General features: G+C 50.4%; 1 protein-coding gene across 5 annotated transcripts in view; it reads left to right on the top strand.

Moving 5' to 3' along the window:
* CEP164 (centrosomal protein 164) overlaps positions 1 to 15,914 on the top strand; it is a 74,817-nt gene extending 58,903 nt beyond the window's left edge. For all 5 annotated transcript variants that reach the window (XM_044996971.1, XM_044996970.1, XM_044996968.1 and 2 more), the window contains 7 exons: positions 155 to 362; positions 1,574 to 1,681; positions 3,791 to 3,905; positions 5,381 to 5,746; positions 10,111 to 10,177; positions 11,705 to 11,827; positions 12,933 to 15,914. In XM_044996971.1, the coding sequence (XP_044852906.1) occupies positions 155 to 362; positions 1,574 to 1,681; positions 3,791 to 3,905; positions 5,381 to 5,746; positions 10,111 to 10,177; positions 11,705 to 11,827; positions 12,933 to 13,032 (1,087 nt within the window). In that variant the 3' untranslated portion in view covers positions 13,033 to 15,914. The remainder of the gene's footprint in view (positions 1 to 154; positions 363 to 1,573; positions 1,682 to 3,790; positions 3,906 to 5,380; positions 5,747 to 10,110; positions 10,178 to 11,704; positions 11,828 to 12,932) is intronic.
* Positions 15,915 to 18,137: the final 2,223 nt, after the last annotated feature.

Raw genomic sequence — 18,137 nt, 5'->3', positions numbered from 1 at the left:
CTGAGGGGTTTTATCATACTTGCCCAGTTTATGCAAGTGAAGTAGAAAACCAGCCTCCAAAACCACTGGGAAATTCCTGACGTCAGAGAGCAGCACTGACGTATTTCCAGGATAATGGCGTTTAAAAGTTCTCTTCCTCAATTCCTTCCTGCAGTGTCAGACACTTCATTTCTGCAGAAGGAGTCTCCATAAAGAACGCCAAGGAGTTCCTGGTGCGTCAGACTCGCTCCATGAGGAAAAGGCACACTGCACTGAAAGCTGCAAAGCAGCATTGGCGTCACAACATGCAGCAGGCACAGGACGCGGTGCAGGATCCAGATAGCTCTCAGCTTCTGGAGGACGTGCGTCGGAACTTGGAGGAGGTGAGTTGGCACCCCTGTGTTCTGAGACTCAGGTGGCATTGTGGTTCTGGCCTAGGAGTGGGAGTCCAGGGACAAAGCGTGTTCTTGTCTCTGCTACAAACTTCTGTGTGCCTTTGGCCAAGCCACTAAGCCTCAGGTTTTTGAGAGTGGCCCTGAGTTTGGGAGCCCAACTTCAGACAGGCAGGACCTGACTTTTCTCAGGGATGTCAAGCATCCACAACTGCACTTGACGCTGGAGGTGCTTGTCCTCCTGGAAATCAGCCCCTGTGTGTCTCCAGATGGGCACCGAGAGTTACTATTAAACTATGCATATCATCTTCCTCATCTGAGTGACAGGGATTAAAATTCTCCCCTACCTCTCAGGGTGGCCATAGAGATTAATTCATTCTAGTTTGTAAAGCCCCTTGAGCCTCTGCTAGAATATGCAATGTGGTACTTTTATCACCTGAGAAACTAGCTTGATGAAAACCTAACTCTGTTTATTCTGAAACGGATGAAATACATGAATTTGGACATTCTGTAAAATGACAGATCCTCTGGAGTGTTGCCACATCACAGAATCTTCTGCAAATTGCAAAGGAAGGGATGAGCAACTCACGGTAATTCTATTGCCTGCAGTTCTGTAGCTGTAGTTTTGCAATTATTTTACACTTCTTTGTGGATGGATCCTGAAGCATTTGCTAAATGAGCTCATACCCAGACTGTACACAGGGATCACGCCATGGCCTCTGGTCTGATGCTTGCAGGCTGCTCCATAGTGCTTAGCATCCCTCCACAACATTTGGAACAGGAAGTCAAGAAGAATCCTCTATCCAGTGTGACTGGAAGTTAGGGAGTGTAGGATGTAATTACTCAGACTGTAATTTGGTTGGGATACCAGGGTGGTTAGCGCCTCAGCTGTTATCCACACGCTGCCATGGGATTTCCAGTGAGAACAAGTGGCTGGCTGAAAATGTAGCACCAAAGCAGTTGGCCTTGTGAAAAGGGCAGGTTGGGAGCTGAAACTTCCTTTTGTTGTGAAACGTAAGTGTTTCCCGCATGCTTCCCTCCTGTGCTGTTTGGGGTTTGGGCTGTGTTGTGACTCCAGGATCACCTCTTCTGTGCTGGGTTAAAATGATTTAAATGATTAAAACTCCAAATCAGAAAAACCGATTATTTCCTATGGCTCTGATTTAATGTTCCTCCCTGGCTGGGTGCTTGTTCCACGGCAGGAGTCAGAGCAGCTGGACAAGATGAAGTCGGCCATGCGGAAAGGGCAGGTGCTGCTGAAGAAGAAGGAAGAGAAGCTGAGCCAACTGGAGTCTTCGCTGCTGGAGGAGGTAACTGCCAGCGTCTCAGTCGCTTGGCATTAACCAGCCACACGCCCACAGAACGGCGTCCAGAGAGAGCCAGAGTCACGCCCTGAGGCGGGGACTTCACAGGGATTTCCGTGCCAGCGAGGGGCATTTAGTTGAAGGCTGAGGGTTGGTGGCTGGAGCTGGATTGCTCTGAGAGCTGACTGGCGTCTTTTACCTGTGTGTGAGCACAGTGGGGAGAGGAGGCTGGTCACAGGTCTGCAAGGAACTACAAACCAAACTGGAAAGAATCCACGATTCACTAGCTGAGTAGCCAGGAGGGGCTGGGGGATGGAGAGCTCTGACGTGAGCCGCTTGCCAGGCAGGCTCCTGTTTTTAGTTCAGAAGCTGAGTGGGAAAAGCACGGTTGTTAGAGCACAATGAACTATTCTTCCTTCAGAATTAGCCCGTGAGGCTAGAAGTGAGTCAGTGCTGTCTCTGATGCACTAAAAAGTAGAAAAATCCAATGTTTGTGCTGGTTAAACAGCGGTTCTATTAACTGTCTACATGGGTGAGATTACAGATACTAGTATCAGAGGGGTAGCCGTGTTAGTCTGGTTCTGTAGAAGCAGCAAAGAATCCTGTGGCACCTTATAGACTAACAGACGTTTTGCAGCATGAGCTTTCGTGGGTGAATACCCACTTCTTCGGATGCAAGAAGTGCTTCTTCGGACTTGCATCCGAAGAAGTGGGTATTCACCCACGAAAGCTCATGCTGCAAAACGTCTGTTAGTCTATAAGGTGCCACAGGATTCTTTGCTGCTATTACAGATACTGTACATTCCCTCGGCTTGCATGGTACCTGCTCACCGTTTAATTGTGTGACCACGGGGTGTCTATGGTAAGTAAGCAGGAAAAATACTTGGTTATTGGGATCTTCCGAAGCGGAGGACACATTGGCTAGTGAGTACTGTTAGCATCTAGGACGGCCTCTTGGCTACGGGAGGTGTCTGAGGGCCAGCGCTCCTGGACAATGTTCCCAGCTCGGTCAGTGACTTGGGTGAGTTCCACAGGCCCAGGATCAGTGGGAGATTGAAGAGCACAGCATCTTTGAAAGTCAAGACACCTCCCTGCCTATTCACCTCGTGCTGGGCCTTATGGTTTCTGACTCCAGGGAGTCACTGCAGAAATTGTAATGTGCAGTCCCCAACCTAGCCCGCCCCCTCTGTAGACTGAGACATCTTCCTTTGCAACACTTCCTGCCTTCGCTGGCCCAAGAGCTGGGAACCACAGTTGTATTGCTATCTTCACCTGGTTCCTAACACTGCGATGCGAGAGCACCACGTGCGGCCTGTGCAGAGCAGTTACGGGGTATCCAGCTTGGACTCATAGACTCATAGACTTTAAGGTCAGAAGGGACCATTATGATCATCTAGTCTGACCTCCTGCACAATGCAGGCCACAGAATCCCACCCATCCACTTCTATAACAAACCCCTAACCTATGTCTGAGTTACTGAAGTCCCCAAATTGCGGTTTGAAGACCTCAAGCTGCAGAGAATCCTCCAGAAAGTGACCCGTGCCCCATGCTGCAGAGGAAGGCGAAAAACCTCCAGGGCCTCTGCCAATCTGCCCTGGAGGAAAATTCCTTCCCGACCCCAAATATGGCGATCAGTTAAACCCTGAGCATGTGGGCAAGAGTCACCAGCCAGCACCCAGGAAAGAATTCTCTGTAGTAACTCAGATCCCAACCCATCTAACATCCCATCACAGACCATTGGGCATATTTACCGGCTGATAATCAAAGATCAATTGCCAAATTAATTGCCAAAATTAGGCTATCCCATCATACCATCCCCTCCATAAATTTATCAAGCTTAGTCTTAAAGCCAGATATGTCTTTTGCCCCCACTACTTCTCTTGGAAGGCTGTTCCAGAACTTCACTCCTCTAATGGTTAGAAACCTTCGTCTAATTTCAAGTCTAAACTTCCTAGAGTCCAGTTTATATCCATTTGTTCTTGTGTCCACATTGTTACTAATGTTACTCGGAGTCACAGAAGCTTTAGACCTGATTTGGTTTCCCAAGGGACAGAAGTGTGTAGAAGATTGTTATTTTATTTTCCTCCACTGTAAATATTTCCTTCTCTTGAGCAGCTTTCTGATGAAGATACACTGAAAGGTGCTGCGTGTAAAAAGGTGGTAACCTTTGACCTTAGTGATTCTGAAGACACACACAGCCTGAGCAGCACAGATGTACCTCAGCACAAATGTAAGGGGCCGCATTTCAGAGCTTTGTGCACTGTACCCAGAGTTTGACATTCTGCATCACCACACTCCCCCGCTGTGTGTTCCTGGTCTCTGCCGCGTCTTGTTTTCGCTTGCCCTACTTCCTGGTGTCCATCAGTCCAGTTCTTTCCTCTCCCTGGCTCCTTGGCAAGAGAGGCTGTTGCAATTCCTTGTGCCTTGCTCCTGTTGGGGTTATTCTGTACTGTCCCGTGATTAGAGCAGTGCACTTAATAAATGGGTAACCATGCAGAAGGACTGTGCTTTTTCCAGAGGTGCTGGCCAGGCTGATGGCTACAACTTCACCCTCATTTAAAAAAATAAAAATTGAACTATCTGTAAGAATCCAAGAAGCTTTAGGACCTTCTCCCTCCCTAGAATGAAAGTTCTCCTACTGATAAATCCCCATGGTCCTCTAACCTTCCCATGGCGCCAGGTTTCTTTGTGATGTGCATGAGCCTGTGGAGTGCAATCCGTCCACTCTGACTCCCTGCTCAGTTTGTGTACAATTCGATTATTAAGGGCTAGTCTACACCTACCTGCCGGGTCGACGCGGTGAGTTCGACTTCTCGGAGTTCGAACTATCGCGTCTAATCTGGACGCGATAGTTCGAACTCCCCGCGCGCTCCGGTCGACTCCGGTACTCCACCACTGCAAACGGCGGTGGCGGAGTCGACCTTGGAGCCGCGGACTTCGATCCCGCGGCGTCTGGACGGGTAAGTAGTTCGAACTAGGGTACTTCGAGTTCAGCTATGCTATTCACGTAGCTGAACTTGCGTACCCTAGTTCGACCCCCGCCCTTAGTGTAGACCTGCCCTGAAACATATCAAGCTCCTGCTGTTCCAGTATTTCAGAGTTCTTGTACATTTCAGTGTAGTGAGCAGGCTGTGTGCTGTTCTGCAAAGGCCTAGCCATTTGCAAGGGAAATCCACGCTCTACAGATAGGTGGCTGTCGCGGAGCCCAGCAGACGTTCACTCGCTGCACTGGCCCCGCTCATAAACTTGTAGTGGGCAGGAAGGACAGAAGCGCACTTACACTGCAAATCAGGCCTTGTGCTGCAAGCCATATTTCAGCTTTGCCATCCCAGTGCCTGGTGTCCCTTCGTATCCTCCTTTCCCCATCCCAGTCTAATCCTTGGAATCTCCGGGATCCTGTCCCTTTTCATCTCATTTCCCCAACATCCTCTCCTCCACACCACACCTGACCAGCCTTCTAGCCAAAGTTCCCTGCTCATCGACATGGAACTGAACTGCCCCGTTGTCTCTGCGGCCAGACCGCCTCGCTCGCTTAGCTGAATGTCCAAAGTTCAGCCTCTGTGAAGCATGGAGACGGAGTGCATGGGAGGATAAGTTGCCCTTGGTGGGGAGATGTTGGAGAATGGTGCTGCTTGTGGGAATAGACTCAAGGTCTTCTTTAAATCTTATCCCTCTGGTAATCTGGGTATTTCTTCCTTTGACTAGTTGACTTGAAACCAGATGTCCAGTTCCCCCAGCTCGACAAGATCCAGCACTTGACCAGCACTCTGCAGCACATCACCGCTGAGCTGAACGGGGTCCTTGGCACCTTGGGCTCTTTGAACCATCGGCAGCCTCTGCTCTTCGCTCCTGTGCAGGTGCCGATGCCTGCTCTGCCCAGTGATGGGGTTCCTCTTTCCACGTACACCTCTTTGGCAAGAGCCCAGGCTGCTGGCCCCATCGTGCCGCCTGCTGGGATCCCTTTGGTTAACCAGTGGGCGTGGAGTACCGGTTTGAACTCCAGCCTCTCTTCCACAGCCGGTCAGTCAGTGGACAACATACTGGCAGAGAAATGGCGCAAGTATTTCCCAGGTAAAGGTCTGCTGCAGTTCCACCTCCTTCTGGGTTTGCTTATCATGTCTATGGCCATTGATTTTGTGCTGTCACTTCTATGCCAGGGTGCAGCAAAGTACCCCTTACATGCTGTCCTGTGGGACTGCTCAGTAAGGGCACACGCCCCATTTGACCAGGCTGAGTGAGCTGTCTCCGCTCACTCCCTGGCACTGGGCGATCTACTCGACTCACCCTTCATCCTCCCAAGGTAGATGAACTGAGTCCCATGAAACGTCCTACGTGGGCATGTTATGAATGAGTTCATTTAAAAATAAACAAGGTCCCATCTGTATTGCATGGATGTTAATGATGCAGTGGTCCATCCCATAATGTCAGCAGAATCTTGGCATCTCCGCTTCCCCCAGGTATTTAAGATAGAAACAAGGTTCTCCCTTCCCTGCCTGTAGGAGAAATGGCCCGAGTCATTACGATGGGTTTTGTGTGTGTGTGTTCCATTCTATGCATCCGAAGAAGTGAGCTGTAGCTCACGAAAGCTCATGCTTCAATAAATTTGTTAACGGCTGCTACTCTGAAACCTGTCAAAGATGTGAGTGTCGTTTCAGTTCTGAGTACCGTGAACTCTCTGGTCTCTTTTATCTCTACCGGGAGCGAGTTTTATAACCTTGGTCCAGCTGCCGTGACAGTCTGTGTCCTGCATCCCGAGCCTTCCCCTGGGGTTGACAGTTCCTTTGTTCTGCAGGAATGTAGCTTGCAGGGAGGCCGGGGTTGTAGAGGGAGAGTTGTGCCTCAGGTAGCCAGAGCCAATCCCACGGAGTACTTGGAATGTCAGGACAGAGGCCTTGAACTGGACTCTGTTCAGCTGGGCACCAGGGCAACGTGTCCAAAGTGGTCTGTGGAGAAGCTCCACTGATTCTCTTTAGTCTGATGGGCTGCTGTGCCTTGTACCCGTTGTCAGGGCATGCGGCTTCGCTCCTAGATACAAGTTGCAAAGGCCAAGCCTGGTGATCATGAGCACATGGGTCAGCATGGTCAGGGCTGCCTCTGACAGCACAGAGTGCAATCGGCTGGCCGGGGCCTATTTAGAGCAACCAGTAGCAGCGAAGATCCAGAAGGACCCTGGGGGCAGGGCTGCTGACTGACCTAGCGATTTGCAGGTAAGTGCCACTGGCAGTAAGAGACGTTACAGACGAGTCAAGTTCTTTAAAGCTCTCACTCTTCTACCAGCATCACCTCAGTCGTGTCTGGGTTCAGCTGTGGCCAGGTGCTGGGTTCAGCTCGCTCTTGGTAGACCTGTTGACATTACACATGAAGGAGACAGAGTTGTGTGCTGTCCGCACGCTGCTGGTGCTTCGGCCTGGGGGATCTTGCCGGCTCTCTGTTGACTAGTATGGAGACGGGTGTGGATTCTGTGGGACTCTGCTGGGGGCAGTTTTGAAGGAGCAGGAGTAGTTGCCCATGATCACGCCCGGTTGTACAGCATGCTGGCTTCTGTCTCCCCCTTCCAGATGGAGCTGGATCTCACTGCTCGGAGAAGAGAGTCCAGTGTAGTTGGTGGAGCACTTTGGGACAGACAGCCCAGTGTGGGCTATTCTGGGATGAAGATAATTTCTCTCTGCAGTTTACATGGCCCAGGGACAGTGGGTATAAAAATACCCACAGGGAAGTGAAGCTCGAATTCCATTCCCTATAGCGGGCTGGGCTAATACAATGGGCATAATACAGGGTCTGCAGCCTGACTCAGGGAGGGCCGGAACCACACCTGGGCCCAAGCAAGTGTGATGGGACAGGAGATAGACCCAGACTGGCCAAGGCCAAGGGTGTAATAGAGAGCGGGACTGTTTACTTCCTTCCCTACTCATGGCTCTGCATCTGCGCTGAAGGGGAATGACTCCTCCTGAAGTGCTGGCTTGATGAATTGCCTGCAATGTGATGGAAGCTCTTCTGCACAGAAGCTCCACTGATTCTCTTTAGTCTGAGCTCGGGGCTAGGGGCTGACTAGTCTGTGCTAGGGGCAGCTGTTCACCTCAGCAGGTGAGTGTGAAAATCACAGATGAAATGAATGTGACTTTGTGTCCCTAATAGACAATGGGCTTCGGTGGCAGACTTTCCGAGAGCTGGTGTGTGTAGCTCCCTGGACTTGGGCACGTGGCAGATTTGAAAAGAAGAGGAGATAACAGCAGCTTATTCCGGGAAGTGAAGTGCAAAGCTGATCTCATTATACCGTTTCCAGAGCACTTCAGCTTCTGACATTTGCACAAGAATAGCAGTCATTAAAGGAGCCAGCAAAAGAAGAGGAGGAACTTTCTATTAGCTTGCGCCGCCTGGCTGGAAACACACTGATGGGGGTGTTGAGACAGATGATACACGTGGCTCCCAATTTACAATGTCCTTAGGAGAGCCAATTTTCCTTTTCTATTTGTATCCCATTTGAATCTTTTAACCAAAGACAAAATCCCCAGCCCCATGGCCTGCTAATCCTTAGCCAGCAAAACCATGGCTGCCCCAAGATTAATGTCAGGTTTGTTTTCACTCTGAAAAGTCTTGCTAGTCGTTCTGTTTTATACGCCCTCTTCGGATGTGGTCTGCTTCGACGTGGGCCAGCCGCTGACATCAGTGTCTGTGACCTGCTGTGTACACGCTCTAAGGGAACAATATTCCCCCGGCCTAGACAGTTGGGTACAGATTCAACAGAGCTCTGAAGTGCGTGCCTAAGTCTCATCGACTTCATTAGGACTTAAATATATGATTCAAGTTAAACATGAGTAAGTGCCCTAAGGGGCCTTAAGACAAACATTTGTAGGGGGCCTATTGACTTACATTTTTTGTGCCATGTTGCCTCATTTCGCGGGTGGAAATTGCCTCCCTAGCCTGGCCCTGAGTTTGGAGGTTGTGACACTGGCAGGCCCTCTGCTCATGTGTCGATTCCAGGTGGGTGAGACCCCTTCTCTGGCTTTTGGGGGCAAGGAAACACTCAGGCTCTTTGGGGAGAATGGTGCTTACTTTTATTAGAGATGAAACTCTAAACACAGCACAGACAGGGCCTCCCTGGCACAACCTGTGCGGATGGAGGAGTTGCATCTTGGGTTGTGTGATACCTGTCTGTGGCTTATACCCATCATCCATTCTGACTTGTATCCTCTCTGGAGTGGCTCCTGTGTTGCATGCCAATCTCCTTCTTGTCAATGAGGATGCTCTTCCCTAGAAGAGTCTGTAGTGAGTTCTGCCCTTGGGCTTTGAAGTCTACTGGCAAGGCATGTGACTCTGAGAGCAGAATTTAGTCCTGCTGCTTTTAATTTGTTCTCTTCGTGCTATAGGTAAACTCCCATTACCTTCAGTTAAGAACTGTCCTCTGAAACTGTACTTGTGTTTTTCTGAAATTCTGATTATTCTCCCCCCAGAATTCTGATTGCCCAGATTTTGCATCTGTTCCCTGAGCCATTGAAATAACCCAGGTTTACCACAACTGTGTCTTGTGCATTTGTTATCTCTTGACTGTAGATACTACCCTGATAGTGTTAAAATTAATGGGAGCCTCAGTGCTTGGTTCTTTAGAAAAATTAGGCCATTATGCCTGAGCATGGATTGAGGTTTCTAACTTTGGGCAACGTGTTGGAACGTTTTGGCCTTGGACTGTGTTAGCAATGAAATGCCAGTCCTTGCAACATGAAAGTAAAGCACTTTCAGAACATGGCGACAACCAGGAGCATAGAGTATTACAATTCAGGCATCAAGGCTTATCAAGAATCATGCAGTTCCTAGTCAGTCTTTCCCCTTAGGGTACGTCTACACTACCCGCTGGAACGGCGGGTAGTGATTGCTCTATCGGGGATTGATTTATCACATCGAGTGTAGACGCGATAAATCGATCGCTGATTGCTCTGCCGTCGACTCCTGTACTCCACCGCGGCGAGAGATGGAAGTGGAGTCGACGGGGGAGCGACAGTAGTCGACCCTGCACCGTGAGGACGTGAGGTCAGTCTACCTAAGCTATGTCAACTTCAGCTCCGCTATTCTCGTAGCAGAAGTTGTGTATCTTAGGTCGATTCCTCCCCCTCCCCAGTGTAGACCAGGCCTTGGTGGAAATAAGGGATGTCCCATTCTTGAGGGGGGATCCCGATAGAAGTTAGAGATGAGGAGGATGTAAAGTTAGAATAAATAACAGGAATTGGAGTGGGAATTTGTGCGTTTCTTGTTCCCTGGGAGATTGGAAACAGAGTGGGAAGCACCAGAAGATCCTGCTGTGAGCTTTCCCACAAGCACAGTCCAAACGAGCCTCCGCATGTGACTGCAGCGTGCAGGGATAATGTGCTTGTAATGCAAACAATGACCAGGAAGATGGAAGCCTTTCCTGTATCTGTATTGAATGTTTCTCTCTCTTCCAGGTGGGTTCCCGTCGCTCAGTGGAAGTCCCGCCCCTTTGGACAGCAATCTAGGTTATTTACCTGCAGGGTAAGACTCCTGGTCTTTTGAATGTGGCTGTTTGTTTGTTTTTAAGTTGGTGTGGTTTGTAGGTCAGATATGATTTTGTTCTGACCTACTTGTTACATCAAATAGGTTAGATTCAGAGCTTAAGTGATTAGCCAGGTCCCCTTTTAAATACTCAGTTGCTGGTTTTACAGTAGCGCTCCCAGGAAGGCTCAGCCAATAGCACTCTTATTTCAAGACCAGAATATTATAGGTTCCATTCCCACATCAAGTGTGATTTCACGCCTATGATCAATGCTGCAGTGCAGGCCTGGTTAGGAAGGGCTGCTGCACTCAGGGCGACAGTGTCTTTTTGGCTGAGTTGTTGAGATCCTGGTGGCCAGGTGGGAATAAAAGATCCTTTGATACCTTTCAAAAAGAGCAGGGGATGAACCTGTTTCCCCAGGCAACACGTCCTTCTGTTAATAAAAGAGGCTCTTAGTTGCAGCGCTGCAGCTGAGTTCTTGCCGGGTGTGCAGTGCCCACTGTGGTGCCGTGGTGATAGGCATGACCACAAACCTCTCCCTGTGCAAGGAGCAGCTTCTCTGGTGGCTCCCTGGCCTCTTGTAGTGATCCCCCATGTAGGCAGAATCTCCCTCGCCCAGGAACTTTTCCCAGAATGCCTTTCTGCAACTCGTCCAATAGGGCTGCAGCTGCTTGGCTCTGCTCGATTTTAAGTCACCATTTTGCAAGTGGACGCTTGTGTGATCGCTGCGTTTCATTCTAACTGATTGCTCTGTAAAACCTGGGGAGATTCCCGGGTACAACCCCCAAGTCTAGTCCATTGCAGAAGTCTTGCTATTCTGCAGTTCCAGGCTGGCACAGGACTCTGCTGGCTGGGTTACACCAGGCTCAGAGCTGGTGTTTCACCTTTGCTGAACAGCTGCTCTTCTGAGCCTTGACAGCAGTCCAGTCCCTTTAAGAATCATTTCCCATGCCCATAGAACTTGTGCCTGGCGAAGCAGCACCTGGAGTGAGGGGAACACCTCTGGGGAGATAGGAGCTTAATGTCTTAAACTTTCACTTCCCACTTCTCTCCAACTCCCTTGTAGCTTAATCCCGTTAAAGAAGGTGGAAGTTCAGCCTAGCGTCTCTCTCTCTGCTGGACTTTTGCTACCCAACAACACTGCATTTTTCTCAAGGGGCAGGGACTAGTGGGGAGCTGCCGACCCCCTTTCTTTCTGAAGACGAGTGTGCTGCTGCTGCCTGTCATCGGTGGATAATGGGGTAAATGAAGACTCCTATGGAGTCAGCTGGGGATGCAGGGGTCCTTGCCAACAACAGAGGCTTTATGATGCTAGACAAGAGACCAGGAGAATGGCAGCAGCTGAGTTAGGTGGCTGCTGAAACTTCTTCCCAGTCTGGCAGGGGAGCGGAGGGCAGGACACTGAGCCAAGAAGAGGTTGCTTTCTGTTGCATCAGGCTGTGCCTATTTCCACAGCTGTCCATCAGTTTCCATCTAATCCGTTGGCTCACTTCTTGCCATACCTTTCTTTCTCTCTGTCGTGACAGTGAGCAAATCCGCCTGTTCCAGCGTTCCCAGCTCCGAGGCCCTGAGACAGACAGTACTAGTGTCCAGGGAATGATTGATGCCAACAAGAAATGGCTGGAAAATTTCAAGAAGGATTCAAAAGTGTATCCTTTGCTTTGGTCTTGTCTTTCTTTGCGCTCCTGGTGCTGCTATCGGTAGAAGCAGAAAGCAGGCGGTGAGTGACTATGGAGCAGCAAAGCATTGAGCAGCGGCTGTGAAACCTCAGAGCCTCCTGGTTTTGGTCCCTGCAAGGGACAGTGTATCTAGTGGTTCGAGCAGAAGCTGGACTCAGGCTGGACTCCTGGATTCTGTTCCCAGCTGTGTCTTGACTCACTGTGACCTTAGACAAATCCCTTCTCTGTGCCTTCTGCAGTGATGGCCCCAACCGCTGCCACTTCTAGTCGAGATACTGCAGTGCTCTGGGTTGTCACGGGAACAATAGGAGGAGGAGCTGGGAAATGAAGGATTTAGTTTCTTGGGGTCAGTCTGGTCCCTGTATGCAGTGGTGTAGCCGTGTGGGTCCCAGGGTATTAGAGACACGGTGGTGAGCTAACATCTTTCATTGGACCTGCTGGTGTTGGGGAGAGAAATATGGGTTACCTGCTTACGCTAATGATCTGTTCCGCCTCGTATGTAGCTGGGGGACACTGAATAAGTTTCCCCAGCCCTGCAGAAGAGCTCTGTGTAGCTCGAAAGTTTGTCTCTCGATCTCTGCCCAACAGAAGTCGGCCCAGTGAGAGAGATTCCCTCCCCACCTGGTCCCCATCAGCCATTTAACAGCACTGCTGTTTGTGCTGTGGGCAGTTTCTGGCGAGACGCTCAGGAGTGGGAAGCAGTGGTTATTGTGCTGTGCAATTGAGTCAAAGGGAGAAGAGCCACTAGAAAGAAATCTCGCCGTGCTGTTAAATGGGGTAACAGGTTCCTCGTGCTCTCGAACAGCATTATGCTGCGGCTGTAACTCTGCAGCGCACGTTGATATGGGCACAAATCCCTGGGTCCCTGTGATAGAGCCATCTGTCTTGAGCCCGGTGCTGCTCTGAGTTCCATAATCCTGCTTTAAGTCTGTTTGACCTGTGTGCAGAGGTCTGAATACAGCATGTGAGCATGAGGCTTGATTCCTGCTGCTGGTGACTTCTCCTCCTCCCATATCTGCATTCACGCAGGCTGAATTCACACGGAAGCAATGCTTTTCCTTCACTGAACTTCCAGTCCTCTCTTTCCAAGCACACAGAAGCCCTCTGCCAGCAGCCCAGGCCTGGTGCAGCTCGGGCTGGATGAAAACAACCAGATTAAAGTGTATCACTACTAAAAGATGACGGAGCCCCAGCAGAGAGGGGCAGAGCCTTCCCAGCCCTGTGCCCCAGGAGACAGCCTGGCAAAAGAGCATCACGGCCGCGCTCTGTTCCCTCTTACAATACATTGCGTTGCAGTGGTACCCAGTGGTCTCTCGTCTGTCTTTTTGCTCTGCCCTTGAAATAAAGTTTCTTTCCAGGAGGAGGGAGGAAGTGGACTTCCCAAGTGAATTCTTCTAATCCTGTAATGTGTCCAAATATACTTTATAGACTGCTTAATCCAGTGCTGAAATATCAGGGCTTCAATAAATCAACAGTTCCCTCATTAGTATTCCAGCAATCACCTGATGGAAATGTGACTCACCGAGGACTTGGAATAACTTGTTGCGGGGGAGGAGGTGAATTCCAACAGGAAACTGTTGCTAGAGGAAAAGAATGCACTGTGGATTCACAACAAAGAGGGGTTGCAGGTGACCTCAGACCCAGCCTCTGTGGCACAAACTTGAGCTTGAGAGAATGAAAAGCAAATGTCTATAATATTTTTACATGGAAGAGCACAGTCGAAAGCAATATAGTCAGAGCTTCTGGGCACCACATCCTGACCAAACAGTGTTGTTTTTTTCTTCCTGTTATAGTCAGGATTCTTTTTAATATCCAATGTTGAGTTTGTTTCTAGTTGAAAATGTTTTGTATTCAGGGGACAGTGGAGGCTAAGCCTCTGGGAAGGGTTTTAACAAACACACTTTGTTTTTGACAGGGCAGAAGCCATAGGGCCAGACAGGGCCCGGTGGGGATGGCTTACAGGGCTGATGCGATGGAGGAGACCTCCCCACTCCCCCGAACTGTGCGGTTCGAATCAGGGTGATTGGAAAAGCCTGTGGTGGGAGTCTGTCTGGATTCTCTCCCGTCTGGATTTGCTGAGAGCCAGGCTGGAGGACATGGTGGGCAGAGGCTGTCGTGAGAGTGTCTCTGGCTGGTCTCCAGCGATGCACCCATTGTTACTGGTGTCAGTGGAACTATATGAACAGGTGTGGCCTTGAATAACCACCAGTAATAGATAGAGCCCCCGCCAAGCCAAGTCCTCTCACTCCCTGGGGGAGCCCAGCTTCAGACTTGGGCTGGCTTAGGGCCATTTCCGATAAGGGCTGAGCTTGACGATACGCGAGGCAGACTAGGAGCCGGCTCGCTGCTGGGTCTGTATCTGCTCTGCAGGACTTGTTGGGGAGAGCTGGTTTGGTCAGAGAAACGGCTCTGACTGGGCCGGAGTGGAGGCTGACATGTTGGATAAGGTCGTTTCTGCTTTGCACGGTCGCTTTTCTGACTGCAGCCGCCCGTGCTTTTAAGTTCCTCCGTTTGCCGGGCCCCTCCAGCTGGTTTGAGTAGTGTGGTGCAAGCCAGTGTTGCTCCGGAGAGGCTGCTGTTCTGGGGTGGGAAAGGCATTTCTGTGTCCGAGCACTCGCTCATGCTGCAGTGCCTGAACCTGAGGAGGCAGCCCTCTGAGACAGCGCAGAGCAGACGAGCAATGGGATTGTACGGCAGGGAGGGTGCCACGTATCTGTCAGCTCCTCAACTGGGGGCCAATCCCAAGGCCACTGAAGTCCATTGTGAGACGCTTTCCTCAGCATTGGGCCAGTCCCTTTGAGTGGCTGCAGCTTGAGTCGTTGCCTTGTGGAAATGAAAAACCCATTTGGCGTTTGCCTGAAGACAGCCTTTAAAAAATATCATCCTATCCTGGCCTCAGTTCTGGGTCAGGGCAGCGAGGAGGAAATGCAGAGGTGGGGGTAGAGGCTGCATTTCCAGCTGCTGCGTGGTGCTGTGTCATTAGCCATCATTCCTCCAAGCTGGCTTGGGATATTTATGCTTTTTAAACAACATTTTTCTTTCTGGCAATTATTGTTTGACTAAAAATCTGCATTAAAGGGATGAGAAATCATCCTTCAAACAGTCCCTACCAGAGATGACTGGAAATTGTAGCTTTCCACCCTTTCAGACTGTTTGCGTTTCTCAGCTTGGATAGTGAGGATAGGCTTAAACAGAAAGTGACCTTGTCTGGCTCGTTTTGCTTTCTGATTCTCATGCACTAGCACCTGGTTGCAATAGTTCGGGTTGCAAATGCTTCAGGGACGTGTTTACACGCAAACCGAAAAATGTTTACTTAAATTTTTAAACAAGAGAAAATGTCTTTTTACATTTTATAACTTTTTAAATAATACCCAACTTTTTTAATGTGAGCTACCTGACTTTGTTCTCCTTAAACAAGGCCTTGGGCTGGTTCTGCAGACAGATCCAGGGGGGTGGATTTGTGTTCACAGGGTCTGGCACTAGCATCTGTTACCCCTTTCCTTGCTGGTAAACTGAGGGCAGGTGACTCCCAGAAGCACTGCTGATATAACACGGCATGCTGATTGATGTCCTTGCCTAAGGAAAGAAACCCTAGGGCACACTTAGCAGTACGGACTGACCGAGAGGCCTTGAGTGACCACTGAGAACCGCCGCCAGGAAAGAATGGATCGTTATGTAGGTTTCCTGCCCGCTGTACCAGATCACACAAATCCTTGCCTGCGGGGATTTTGCTTTTAGTCTCTCTCAGCTATTGAGAAAACCACATGGCAGCCCTCAGCTATTTTTAACAACAGCCCCACTTGTCCTGGCTTTCCCCAGCACTGAACCCCTCTGCAGTCATTCGTACATTATACCCAAAGCACACGCAGCAGAAGACATGGAATTATACCTGTGCGTTCTAGAGAGTGTATATTCGTCGTGTGGGTAAAAGACTATTTTAGTAACCAAATTACTGTGTTTCTGTCGCAGGTCTCTTTTCCCCCTTGCCCCTTGTGACGCTTTAAGCTGTATCCTGTTTTGTATGCAAATTAAATTGACACAGATCTATTTTGTACAATGGTGGTGTTTGCAGCTTTGTTTTTTCCAGCTGAGATTTTTTGTCTCCCTCCCTCGAACCCAGCCCTGGTACCCACCTTGCTTTTCACATTCAGACACTTCCTTCACTCCTCTCCAAGTTGTATTGCTGTTATCCTGTCAACTTCAAAGACCGCTGCACAAACAAGTCTATTCGTTACCTGGTCAGGGTGCTAAATGGGGTACCAGACCGCTAGGAAACGGAGCTACAAGAGATGGTGTCCATGCAGCTTTCAGCCAGTAGGAAACTCATTGTGGACAGCCCTGAGCCAGGTTTTCTCACGGGCGTCTCTCCCACCCCTTTCCATGCACCTCTGCAGTGGCTCTCTCCTCCCAAGCTTGAGCCACGGTGGTAGGGCAGGTGTGCTGGAAGAGACCAGGGCGATACCAGCTGGAGGGCTGAGGGAGAGGTGTCTCTGGCTGGAATAGATCAAGGCTGGGGGGGAGTTAATTACAACCACGCTCTTTAAAGGTGTGGTGGGGTCTCTACAGAGCTGTGCTATGTGGTACTTGGCGGGGACCACCTCTCCCTGTGTTATTCGGCAGCTGGCTGGCACCTGGGGATGTGCTAAAGTTGGGTAGCTGCGGATTGGCTGTCACTACTGACTTTTACATTTATTTTATAACAGCAATGACTTCCCAAGTGCTATTTCAGCACCCTGCTCTCTCCGAAGGCGGCTGATTGGATCGCTGAGAGAGCCATTTCACTGTGAATCGGGCAAGATCGGTGCCCCCTTTTTCCTCGTGGTTTCTCTTTCCCTCTCATTTCCTACCACTGTCTTTTCTTCCCCTTCCAGTCCTGCCAGCCAGATGACTATCCTCTGAGCGCTTCCTAGCTGGTTCTGTGCTGCCCTGCATGGCTTTCCGTGTGGGAGTGCTCTTGCATCAAAGACTTAGCTTGTCGACCATCCCCTCGAAGCCCCGGGGCTTATCGAGAGCCAGCCTGCATCAGAATCGCTCGTTCCGGGTCTGAGGGCTGCATGGTGCTGCATGTGTGTCATGAACTACTGTGATACAGGTGGCTGGGCAATAGCTCCTGAATGGCCGGTCTGTGGCTCCCTGGCTCTTGTTCATCCACCCACCACTGGCGCCAGGAGCCTTCTCTTCTGCCTCCAACTGCCCCAGCACACCGTTGCCTTGTGCTCTGCTCACCCCAGGGACCTCCGCTGCTGCTACTGCAGAGATCAGTCGGCTGGGGCCAGCTATGGACTTGCTTCTGCTGCCTCCTTTCTTCCCTAGGTCAAAGCGCAGCATGCTCAGACCATGGCCAACCTGACTCAAGGCTGCTCCCACGTGTCAGGTCAAGTGCCTGCCAGCAGCACCAGGGGAAAGGGCGAACTCACGACAAAAGCCTGTGTCCCAGGATGGTGATGTGTAAAACCGGCCGTGTCCTGTGAAGCATAGACCAGGTGAAGCCTGATTGTCTGCCTAGAAACCAGTGTCCTTGCAGAGCCCCTGGTGACTCCCACAGCAGTTGGTTTAATGGGGTGTTTGTGCTCGTCTCCAAGGGCCTGCTTCTCTCTGTGCTCCCACCACTGTCAGTCAGGAAGCCACGGTCCTGTGTGGAGCTGGCAGAAGAGAACCGTGCCCACTGGTGCTCCCAGCGAGGTGAGAAGACTATTTGCCTGTGCTGTTGAAACTCCTGTTTCTTCCTGAGCTGATCTCCCATGGACATTGGCTGCCAGGGAGAAATCCAGAGGGGAGCGTTGGCTCCTCATCTTCCATTGCCCCAACCAGGGCCACGTGGAGCTCTGACGACTACTGAAAAGCAGCTCTTCTTGGGAAGTAAAACTTATTAAAGTGCTGGATTTTGCGCAAGGGGAGAGTGATTCATAGTGGATGAGATGCTGCAATAGAAGGGCCAAGGAAACTAAGCCGGGGGGGAGAAAGGAGTCTATTCCAAGGGTTCGATGGTCTCTCTTCTTCCATCTAGTTCCAGCTTTGCCATCCTCACTCCTGTGCTCAGCCCACTCCGTCAAGTGCCTTGTGACCCTTTTGTGATGAAGGCCTGCCAGGCGGGAGGCTGGACAGGGGGTTTGAGCATAAGCTTCCGTGGGCCGAGTGGGCTGTAGCCCATGAAAGCTGATGCTCAAATCCATGTGTTAGCCTCTAAGGTGCCGCAAGTCCTCCTGTTCTTCTTGCTGATCCAGACTAACACGGCTGCTGCTCTGAAACCTGTTACACACATACTTCCTTTTTATGTGGG

The sequence above is a fragment of the Mauremys mutica genome, chromosome 22, assembly GCF_020497125.1.
Source record: "Mauremys mutica isolate MM-2020 ecotype Southern chromosome 22, ASM2049712v1, whole genome shotgun sequence".
Lineage (NCBI taxonomy): Eukaryota > Metazoa > Chordata > Testudines > Geoemydidae > Mauremys > Mauremys mutica.
Note: the sequence above shows the minus strand (reverse complement) of the source record. Positions and strands in the feature narration are given on the sequence as shown.